The 12,052-nt window shown below is 41.9% G+C and overlaps 1 protein-coding gene across 2 annotated transcripts in view; it reads left to right on the top strand.

Moving 5' to 3' along the window:
- NECTIN3 (nectin cell adhesion molecule 3) overlaps positions 1–11,223 on the top strand; it is a 131,405-nt gene extending 120,182 nt beyond the window's left edge. For both annotated transcript variants that reach the window (XM_059392007.1, XM_059392008.1), the window contains 2 exons: positions 2,427–2,489; positions 3,253–11,223. In XM_059392007.1, coding sequence (XP_059247990.1) covers positions 2,427–2,489; positions 3,253–3,432 — 243 coding nt within the window. In that variant the 3' untranslated portion in view covers positions 3,433–11,223. The remainder of the gene's footprint in view (positions 1–2,426; positions 2,490–3,252) is intronic.
- The last annotated feature ends 829 nt before the right edge of the window (positions 11,224–12,052 follow it).

Raw genomic sequence — 12,052 nt, 5'->3', positions numbered from 1 at the left:
TAGCATAAACATAGAGCAGCACATATTCCAACCCAATATTTTCTTGAACTCTTAAGGCTGTAATCATTGTATTTCTAGAACATGGTCTCTTTTCAGTATTGACTGCACCCTTGCTTTCTACACTCTGCCACCAGTGGGAAGAAAGGAACTTGCCCTTTATACACAGAAGCTTCTAACTGCCTGTCTCTTGTCAAATTATATAACAGCACTGATGTAGAATAATTTTTCAATTACCTATATTGATAGAAGAGAAGAACAGCAACCAGGATCGTATAAAACAGCAAAAAAATTTAAAGTATTTTTTTTCCCTATTTTCCTATTTTTTCCCTATTTTCCAGCCAATGTCAAGACGGTGATGTCAGGTTCCTAGATGAGGGTGAGACACTTGTCCTCACTGAGATGTGTCCTCTAGTCACCTGCCAGAAATACCATGATGTGGGGGGTGTGCAGTCCTGACACCAGCCTTCCCTGTACCTGCACTCAGGCCCCTGCCAGGGCGAGGACAGCACAGTCCCTGGACAGGGACAGAGAGGGGAAAGCAAGGGGGATCTGGGACACCAGGGTAAGGGTGAGGACCAAGAACCAAGTCAAACACAAGCAGCAGAAGAGGACACCTTTGAGTGATGCTCCACTGTTTCATTAGAGCACTTACAAAACACAGAATCTGAGATGGCAACAACCACTGAGCATTAAAGTGAGACCCAAACACAAGGCCCTGTGTGACTGGTCACACTCCATGAAGTTGGCCCTGCCATGGGCTTTCACCAGTATGTACTCTCCATCTCACGTGGTCATGTGGAAAGCACCCTAGACTCATGCAGAATGTGATAAAAGGAATGAATTTGTCTGACATACTTTATAATTTGGATAACCTTAACATGCGATATCAAGACTTAATCATTTAGTTAACTAAATTCATTAGTTAACTATTGACTTCCTGCTCAGGCTAGGGTGTGGAGCTGGAGGACAATGGCCAGGAAAGGCTCTCACTCTTCACTAGGGTCAAAAGGAACAGATGTTGTCAGATAGATCAATAGTGTGTGCTTTGATAGAGATCTAAACAAGAAAATTAAGAAAACTAGGAGTAAAGAAATTAATTTTGATGGGCCTTGTAGGAGGGGAAAAAAAAAAAAAATAACTGCAGCCAAGCTGAGATGGATGGCGTATTTCAACTGCCAGAGACTAAGGGGCAGACCTTCCAGGCTGGAAGGACAGCATGGGGGGAAAGGCATTGAAAAGGAGGACATGTTGATAGATATGCCTGCATGCTGGGATTTTCCAGCCTTCTTCTGTTTTACTAAACATCTATTTTCCAGACACTGAGCTAGAGGCAGGGAATATGGGAATATAGAATTAGGATTCAGACAGAGCCATGTGTGAATCACAATCCATCACTCCCCAGTTGTGTGACCGGAGACACTTTACTGAATCACTCTGAGCCTCAAATTTAGTCATCCGTAAAATAAAAACATCCGTTTTGTAGAATTTTTAGGGAGATTATGAATGAGATGATGTTTGTAAAATACTCCAACTAGCACCCTCAATCCTGGTGAAGGAGACAAGCAAATATAAACAAATAATTGCGATAATATATGCTTTCTGCAAGGCTTCTTGGAAGAGCTAATATTTGACCTGGGGGCTGAAGGGTAAGGATGCGTTTTTAAGCCAAGGGGAAGCCGAGAGGGATTTTTCCTAGGGTGAAGTTTGAAAATGAGGAATCCCCTTTATGGTCTGCAGGGGATGGGAGGCAGAGAGTAGCTCTCAGGAAGAGAAGGTTGACCTTATGTATGTATCTATAGATAAGGACAAAAAATAACTTTTCATTATCACCCCAAAGTCACTTTTAGCTGATTCACAGAATCCGATTCTTGGAGTGCCTGAGTGGCCCAGTCGTTAAGCATCTGTCTTGGGCTCAGGTAATGATCCCTGGATCCTGGGATCAAGCTCTGCATCGGGCTCCTTTCCTGCTTGGTGGGAAGCCTGCTTCTCCCTCTCTCTCTGCCCCTGCTTGTGTTCCCTCTCTCGCTGTGTCTATCTCTGTCAAATAAATAAATAAAATCTTAAAAAAAAAAAAAGTATCTGATTCTTCTGCAGAAGAGGTAAGAGACCTTTTATGCAAAGTCCTCCCTCAAGTAAGATGTGTATAAATTTGCATGAGAGTTTCGAGTTTCTGCAGGCGATGTTTGGTATGTTTTCTTCCTTCCAGAAGTCTAGAGTAGGGGGGAGATCTGGAGTAGGGAGAGAGAGAGACAAACTCAAGAAATGTATTTACTTATCCCCTCCTCAAATGGAACATTTGCTTAGTTGACATACATTTGACAAGACATGACAGGCTTTAGGCATCTTCATGGATGGTCTTGGTTGATGTGTACCACTGCGTGCTTGGTTCTTTAAAATGCTTGTCTTGTTCTGTCTTCTTCCTCCAGACCGAACACCTGCCTTTGCAGACTCAGTTCAAGGAAAGGGAGGTTGGCGGTCTCCAGCACTCTGTAAGTAACGAGGTCCTTCTGTGGGGGTCTGCCCAAGTGGACTTATTATTATACTTATTAAAATATCATTTGATTTCCATGAAAATTGCTTTTTTTTTTCACCTCTCTGCTATCTGAACATCCATAGTATGATTTTGTAAAGTCCTTGAGCTTGCTTGCCTATCTTAGAAGTAATCAAGTTTTATGAAACCAGTAACCAGGCAGAAGGTTAGTACCAGAGATGCCACAGAGCAGCATCTTGGGGGTTCATTTGATGGTGATAGCTATGACAGCATTTGTGAGTCTCAGTTATGTTGGGCGTATGGTCAAATACCAGTTCATTTCACTGTCTTTTCCCTAATTCCCCAGCACGGAATCCTGAGGTATTTTTGGTTTTGTTTTGGCTGTTGGATGTAATTCCCTGTGTATTTCAGCCACCCATCACCAGCTTGAGGCCTGCCAAGGAACTCTGGAAGTTCACAGCCTTGTTCTTCCCTAGTTTAGTTGATACTGGTTCCAAATTTTGAAACCTGAAATTGACTATATTCCCTTTAGTCATAACTTTCTATTGAGGAGCTGCTGTGACTCTTATCCAGGTATTGTAAGTAACTCAGGACTGGAAAATGATAAGTTGTTGTACCTTACCTTGCCTTTCAGTAGCTTGTGGGATAATGAATCAGAGACACAGAAGATAATGAATCCAGTTTTTTGCCTGTTTTTACCAAAGTGCTAGGAAAATGCAAACAAGCTGCTCTGCTAATGTAAGTAATATTTGAATTTTTAGAATGGACTAAATAGGAGGAGATTGGACTATGAAGATGAGAGCCCCGTGGGGGAAGATGGGATTCAGCAGATGTACCCCCTTTACAGTCAGATATGCTACCAAGACCGGAGTCCTGGCAAACATCGTCAAAGCAACGAGCCCGAGAGAGCCTACATCAACCCGCGAGAACATTACGTGTGATTTCCCTCTCTTTCCAGTGGATGTCCTGACAAACGTTTTATCTTAAATTGGGGAGAGAAACTGAGGTCAATGGTTATCATTTTATTCTCTCTCGTATAAAACAATCCCAGTTTACCTGTATCAGAAGTCGTGATGAATGGCTTGGAGCCAATAGCCAATTTCTTTCCTTCCTTAAGAGTTTCTTGGCCACCAGCTGTGTTTGTGAACTTGTTTCTGTGATGATAGTGTTTAACCACTAATATTTGGCCGACAGCATGTTCGTTAAACGTAGAACATCTGCCCGTGATGGCAGCAGTGATTCTCCAGAAAGAAAGGCCCCAGCTGGGACTGTTAGCCTGGCTGAGTTTTAGGAAGGCCAGCCTGTTCATCTGTAACTCAAATGAGCAGAAAAAAGAGTTCAGAATCCATCTCCCTAATTATTTCTCTGGGACTTGGCTTTCCCTAACATGCTTAATGCAATTACAGTACCTGTGCAAACAGGAGGCCTGAGGAAAGAGGCAAAATTTGCTTTTTATCCAAAAACAAAAACAACAACAAAAAAGCAGTTGAAACCCTCAAGCCTGTTGGTTGCTTTTGAAAGTCTTGTGATAACTGCAATCTGTGTTCTTTCTTGATCGCTAAGGTCCTGAGGGATACATGTTTTGTGCTGTTCTCCACCTAGCCTGGATTAGCTGCTTGCTCACCAAGGTTCTGCTCTGTTGTTCCCACACTTCTGTTCTTTCCTAGCCAGATTAGCCTGTTTCCCACCTATTCCATTCTAAAAGCCTTGTCTACGTGGTAGACAGACTTGAGCCCTGTCCCTCTTTTCTGTAGGATTGTATATGACAAGCTTACCTTTGCCTTCTGAAATTCCTGTCAAACTAATCCTATCCACAAAGGCTTCCACTGCACTCACGCTTCTTCAGACTGCTTCTCATCCAAGTTTTATCTACCTCAGAAAAGCCTGCTGGAAAATCACCGTGAAATAACTCCTGCTTTTAAAAGCCAGGTAGAAAATGTGAAAAAAAATTTTTTTTTAAAGTGCCACTCCAGTATGGCCTATATGCTCGACCCCCATGTTGCCCTTGATCCTCCCACCCGCTCTTACCTGGTCAAGAACAAGAGCGAAGGGATGCTAAAAAGCGAATTGTGTAGTGACTGACTTAGCAGTGCGACACTCTGGTGCCTGCAAACAGCCATCTTGAGTTTTCTCACCCTTTGCCAAGGTAGCCTCCCTGAGATTGAAGGTAGTGATTTTCGTGGTGTGAGCAGAGGAGGGGGCCCAGGTACCCTCCCAAATGTCGATCACTCCCCTCGCATCTTAAGGGAAGCGTTGTTTTCCTGCGTGTTCGGGAAGATGAGCGGTATGTCACAGATACGAAAAACACTACAGACTTGCCGTATAGTAGGAAAGAATGACATAAGTACTAATAAAAGAGTTCACGCTTCCAGCCGAAGTTTCGGGTGTAGAGGGGAACAGGAGAATATGAATATAGACTTCAAATGAGATACCAAAGATACCTTGTGATTCATGTGCCTGCTCTGGTTCCTGCTTGTGTGTTTGTCTCCTTTTTCTAGGTGCCACGCTCGTTCAGACAAGTTATCCAGGCTATTCTACAGTAGTCCCACAGTCTGCCCCTGTTGCCTGGGGGACTGACGGTTCTGGGCGAAAAGATGCTTAAACTCTAACTCAGTGCTTTAGCAAATGACAAGGCTATCTGGTCACGTGGAATTAAAGGGTAAACCCCAAGGACCCTCCTCGCTGTTGTCACTGTGCTACCTCAGTTAGAGTTTGCTGCCCTTTTTTAGCAAGATGACACGGAAAGAACGTATTTGACTTTATTACCTGCGATCCCATCAGTGAACAGTGTAGTCGAAGGTGGAGGAGTCCCCACAATTGTTTCCCAACAAGAGAGAGATGGCTCTGGTCAGCTCTCCTTGAGAGAGAAGCAGTTTTTGTAAATCCTAGATGTTGCAGAGGAAGAGATGTGGTGCCATGACACCACCATTAGAAAGCTTTAAAAAGACTTAACACATGAAGGATGGTTTCTAGGCTCCTTCTGGGAAGGGGGTTGCTGATTAGCATCACAAAAATTCATCTTGGACCTTGGGTAGGGGAGGGGAGTAAAGATTTCTTCATTTTGCTAAATTTAGAAGGGCTGGGTGGTTTTAGGAGCCTAGGGGCCTATCTTCAGAGCCCTATAAAATTTTTAACATTTTGATGTCATTACAGGAAAGAAATTTCAGGGTGTAGACAGCTCTCTTATAGCCACCAAACTCCTAGCTTCTCTGTCAGCTTCAATAGTTCTTGAATGAATCAGTAGGTTTTATAGCTGTTGGCCCTTTTCATGGGTCAGATAGCTATATACTTCTTTATCCCGGTGTCTCCCGTTTGTTCTCTCTGAATACTGAGTGGAACGGAAAGGAGCTTTAAAAGGGTTTGATCAGCCAGTCCCCTCAACCAAAAAAATGCCATCTGAAATTAGCCTGTCAATCTCTACATTTAGACTTGATGATGGCTATTTAAATTTGGAAGTTAGGCCCTTAAAGGTCAATGAGTGTTATAAGCCACAACTGATACTAGCTACTCTTCCCATAACTGGTTTACTAAAACACACTGAAACAGAAATAAATCCCCAGAGCGCTTACCCACTTAACGGTTGCAGCTGATCGTTTTTTTTGGGTGGGGGCGTGCTCCCTCTCAGACCTGCAGCCCCAGAGTCCTGCGGGGTGTAGGCAGCCCAGGCTCCAGGAGTGTGCATCATCGCCGTGTCATCAGGCTCTTCGCACACCACACCTCTGTACTGTCTAGGGTTGCTCTGACATCATGGGATAATTCTCAATGGCAGAAAATTAATTGAGATTAATTCTTCAATGGCAGTTATTTGCCGCTCTTCTGTGAGGGTTCTCCCATCCTTGGCCTTCTCGTATTTTCTAAGTTTGAAGAAGTCTATGCATTTTGGACTTGGAACATGAAATTCTTAACCTGTGCTAGACCTCCCTGTAATACACACATGGTAGATAGTGAAGAAATAAATGCCCTATAAACTAAATGAACTAGTTCCCTCGTAAATCCTTCATGGCCTCATGTACTCACAAGGACAGCACAATTTCTTTGTCGATGTTTTGCGGATATATATTATCCTAATTTCTCTTTCATAGTAATCTGAAAGTCACTTTCATTTTTCATTGTAGCCTCTTATTCCCTGGGGTATCGAGAACAGACCATATGCCAAGAATTAAAAGAACAGATTCTACTCCCAACTAACCCCTTTCTAGCCATGAAAACTTGGGCAAGTCACCTGACCTCACCAGGGCCTCAGTTGCCCACTATCCATAAAGCAGAGACTTTACCCAGCCTCTCCAAAATGTGAGGGTTAAACAAGATGATGATGGGAAATTAGAAGTTCTCTTCCAATCGAAAAGGCCTTTGACTCTATTATGATTAAATGTTGGACCTAAACTTCTAGAACCTTCACCAGCACTGGGAAGAACCAGTGGTAACCCGAGAACTTCAATTTGACCCAGTCTGAGTATAGACGAGTGCCAGTAGGACTTGCACTTTCTTTTACGATAACACCGATTTTGTCTTATGGAAAGCTTCGTATCTGGAGCTTAGCCTCTTAAGCTTGGTCTAAAATTGCAGGTGCCTGTTGCCATAGCCAGTGGTTGCTTTTAGTTTGCAGACTACTACTAATAACAGCTACATTAGTGAGTTTTTGGTAGAGACGGGATTCCAGGAGAAGCCGCTTACCTGAATCCCCCATGGACAAGGACCACACTCCTGTGTCGACCCCTCTCTGGGAGCCCCTGTGGGGATGGAAAGCCCCACACCCCTGTGCTGCACACTCACAGACCATTCCTGTGCTGCACACTCACAGACCATTCCTGTGCTACACACTCACAGACCGTGCCAATCGCTGGCCAGCTGTGACTTCTTTAAAATCTGCTGCTGGGGAGAGGAGTTAGGGAATACATTTTCTTGATTGTTTTTTAGCGGAGATCTAAGAAAATACACAGGAGAAAACCCGTAAGAAATGTTTATTAAAATGAAAAGAAGCACACATGCTCATTTTTACTTAGCTTTTGAACTTCTCAAAATGCTCAGAGAGTCTTACATCTGTTAGATTAACTGGAGCTGCAAAAACAATCCAGTACTTAAAGCCACCGCATCCCAGTTGGTTTAGAATAATTTGGGCCCCAGCATCGAACACCTCTGCCTTAGTTCTTGGATGCACTGATTGCTGTTTGCTGTGTCCCACCTTTACTGAACTCCCAGGGAGAGGAGGGTAGATGGAAGACTGGCTAGATTTGGTAGAAAACCAGAAGAAGAATAGGAGGACTATGAGGTAGAAATGTCGGGGTCCCTGCCAGTGGCTCAGCCGTGTCCTTAGCTGACAAGATTCTTCATCCTTGGACTGTTTGCTGATCTTCTAGGAGGACCCGGGACTTCCCATTCTTCTGATAAACTAGAAACTGCTATTTGCAAGCCTATTTGACTATAGACTCTGCCTGGATTAATGTTATGATACTTATAAAGGAATTTACATTTTCTCCATTAAAGAAAATTGTCGTGAACTGGACTTGACCAGTTTGGTCATTTGCAAGGATTGGGGTGTTCTGGTAGCCTCCAGTAGGTAGAGGTGGGTGAGGGCTGCAGCTCATCCCCCAACCTCACCAGGTGATTCTTTACACTGAAATCAGCTTTTAGACCAATTTCTACATCATTCATGTTTACAAGCAAGCAGGCATCCTGTAACAAGTCAGCCTGTCCTGTAAGCTTGAAAATGTCCCAGTTCTGTTCTTTTAGGGCATCTTACAACAGCATCTTACGCAAAAGGTTTATTAGAAGCAAATCCAATAGTATTCCAGAATGTTTAGTGTCAGGCGACCCAGTTCTGTTTTAACTGCTAGACACAGAATAGGTTAGTAATCAAGGGATCCGGGGCTAGTGGGCTTACTTGAGTCTCCTATCCTACTGATGGGAGGCCTGGAGTATTGGGCCAGTCCATGTACCTTTAATGCTAGTAATTTGGCCATTGAAAATTATCATTTATTCACAAAGTCTCTGGAGTTAAGCTACCAATAAAACACTGGTGGTAGAAGCCTCTAAAGAGACTTTTTCAAATGCTAACAGCCTTCCTAGGATGTTATCCGCCACCACCCACCCCCACCCCCCCAGCAGGATTCTTCAAATGTTAACTAATGGCTTCCAGGGTGTTTACTAGGACTAATTAAAGATTGCCAAAATAATTTCAATTACATATAATGTAACAGAATTTGCTCAGGATTCCTCAGGATATCACACCTGCTAACATTTCTCCTTAGTGAGGACCTTTCCTTTCTTGGGGGGAAAGGGGCAGGGACGATATGTGTGAGAGACAGAGGGGAGTAGGGTCCACTTAAAAAAATTTTTTTTTTAATTTTCCATTCACACGCACAAAAGAACCCTCACATCTGCAAACATTTCACTCTTTCAGGTGCATTTTATCATATTTGCTTTAACATTATCTCTCCAAAAAAAAAGTTTAGGGGTAGGAAAAAAAAGGTTCTATTTACTTTGATGGTCAAAATACATAAAACATTAGGGTTATTTCTACTGCATTTTCATTGCTAAGTTAGTTATTCTCAAGTTTCAGTTTGACTGTGGCACCAAGTAATCTAAAATGAAAAAGAATGCCGAAACCTCAGATGACACTACGTACCGTTTTATCATCCAGTATCAACTGAGAGCATGATGTGGGAGTTCCTTCCACATCCCAGGGAGAAGGGAAGCTGCCGTGGATAAAGAAAAGGATTCTCCATGTCATCGTTTGGGAATACCTCCCTTCCACTGGTCCACTCGCAGGAATTTTCTAATCCATGTTTGGGGTCTAAGGCCGTGTTATGTGTCAAGTTACCTACCTCCCTGCACTAAAAAGAACTAGCTATATTCTGTATTCTTTACCAAACAGTTGCCCCCTTGAGGTTTTCCCCAGCAGGATCCTTGGTATCATAGCCTGAACTGGTTGTATTTATCATCACGACATGGGATTGAACTGTGACACCTAGAACGAAAGACTGCCTGGGAATCCAGAATATCAGATGTCCTACACTGGCTTAGAACTCTGACCCATGCTGCTATAACTATGTCCAATGGCCATGAAGAGATGTTTTGTGAGTCTCCTCCAGAAGTTAGGAATATACCTCAAACATCCCTAAAGTCCCATAATAACTCACAATAGATCTATGAAGCCCAGGGTCAAGTGATGGGATGTCACTGTTTTGGCTTCTAACAATGGTTCCAGAAACGACCAGTATTCTTCCTTAACCCGCCCTAGCACGCTGATCAGGCTAATTTAAATTCCTCTCTCAAGACATGTTGATAAACTCGGTGTCCCTCATATTCTGGCTACAGACAGCAGTATTTTGCCCTCAATGCGTTGGTTTGCACTTCCCCACACTGTGGCTCAGTAATGCCTCTGCTTTTTCCCGCGGTCTTATGAGAACTTACTGCATATTCAATACCCAGAAGAGCATTTGCCATCTTAGGTTTCGCTGTGTACTTGAAATTCCAAGTCCTTTGTGTAAAAAAAAAAAAAAAAAAGTTAAGTAGCTGTTGTGGCTACTGGATCCCTGGACTATTCCACGTGTCCGTGCAGAAAAGTTCCTGTTTATCCTCTATCTTCTGTTTCTACTCCTAAGCCAGTGCTTAAAGACATGACGTCTGTTCCAGCCTGTTCCCTCTTGAAGTGGTCTTAACATCTTCACTTCTGTAGTCTTCAGTCTTACCTGTGAGTTTGTACTCTGTACCTCACATGACTTTATGGAGGGACAAATAAGATACTTTGGGGTTGTCTTCAAGTGAGGTCCTACTTTTAAAGTGATCTTATAAAAGCCCCTGGGCTTAGAAATGAGAAATACTATAGCTATAATTCTTTTCCTATTCTTGTTTTGCTATTTTTAATTCTGGAAAGTGATCTCTGTCTGAATAGGCTTCCTCTGGTTTTAACTTTCTTCCCATTAACCCTTTTTACACTGAAGCTGTCCTCTCTCCTTATCCATTCTCTGAACTTTTTATTTACAGAGCCAAAACTAATTCTCCCACAGCAGATCCCACCTACGTTTACTCCCACCATTCAGCGAATTATAGTACATATGCAAACATTTGGCTCTGTGCATAAGTCAGAAGCTAGTCTAGTGAGACTTCACTCTGGCCCTGAGAAGATCTGATCATGTGCCTCGGTTTCCCTGCATAAACTGAGGTTAATTCTGTTATCTCACAGCACCTGCGGGTCGTGAGTCTTGGCTAGTAAGTGCTGGAAAGCATCTTGCAAATGTGTCCCCTACGACGTAAACATGTAACGAATAATCTGGAGAGTCTTCAAGCAGAAATGTATTCTTGTACAGCTCAGTTCAGAATACTAATCTACCCATTGTTTTCAAATAAAAATGTTTTACTAACCTGTTTTTTCTCCTTTTTTCTTTTAAAAATATTTTTAGTAAAAATTCGTTTCTGGGAATTTGAACTATGTATAGAAAGAAACCAAGAGTATATATTCTTACTTGTTAGAAAATGCTCAAGTTGTATTGTAAGTGTTAAAACTAAAAGGGTTGCGTAACAAGGTAGTGGGGAAAGGCGGACGATTTTAGCTCAAATGGGGCAAAACATAGAAATACAAAAATTAGTTTTGATTTTGAGATTGTATTATAAATAGTAGAGTTAATGTGGTTGTTATAGATATTCTTTATTTTTAAGTTACCAGAAATTACCTTTTATTTTTGAACTGTATGGTTCTTGACATGTTTTGAATAAAGTTTTTATCAACTGAAGTTTTTCATTTACCTTATTATCAATAAATCAGTTGTGTTTAAAATACATATAAAAAGTGATAACCTAATTACATGACTGTAAAATTCAGGATTTGAAAACATCTTTAATTAAAATGGTAAATTTCTATACTGGGATCCATTTTTAAAAAAGATAATAAAAATAGCAACAGAAGTACTTTCTTAAGGCATATTGGAAATGTTTTTGAAACATGATCAGTTACATGTTATTATAAGTGGTTGTGAAAATATTTCAGTGAAGCTAAATTCATTCCACTTAAAGAATTCTTCATTCCTTATTAATCCTTAGGTATTAAAATATCCTTTTTTTATGAAATAATGCTTGTATTAGATAATAACTTTAAAATTTTTTTAAGTTGTATTTATTTATTTGAAAGAATGAGAGAGAGAGCATGAGAGGGTGAAGGGCTAAGAGGGGAGAGTCAGAGGGAGAAGCAGACTCCCCGATGAGCAGGGATTCCAACAGGGGGCTCGATCCCAGAATTGTGGGATCATGACCTGAGCCAAAGGCAGAGGCTTAACTGACTGAGCCACACAGGCACCCCAGTAACTTTAAGATTATTATTTACCCAATCGGGCTCTCTGCTCAGCAGGGAGCCTGCTTCCCCCTCTCTCTCTGCCTGCCTCTTTGCCTACTTGTGACCTCTCTCTCTCTGTCAAATAAATGAATAAAATCTAAAAAAAAAAAAAAAAAAAGATTATTACTTACCCAAAATAAATTGGTTATCTATCATAGATCCCTGAATTTTGTTTTGGGAATGGATGCTCACTGGTCTTTGAAATGTGAAAGTCTGGGAACCACTTAAAAAAA

Source organism: Mustela nigripes, chromosome 2 (assembly GCF_022355385.1).
Source record: "Mustela nigripes isolate SB6536 chromosome 2, MUSNIG.SB6536, whole genome shotgun sequence".
In the NCBI taxonomy this organism is placed as follows: domain Eukaryota; kingdom Metazoa; phylum Chordata; class Mammalia; order Carnivora; family Mustelidae; genus Mustela; species Mustela nigripes.
This window is presented reverse-complemented; position numbering and strand designations above follow the sequence as displayed.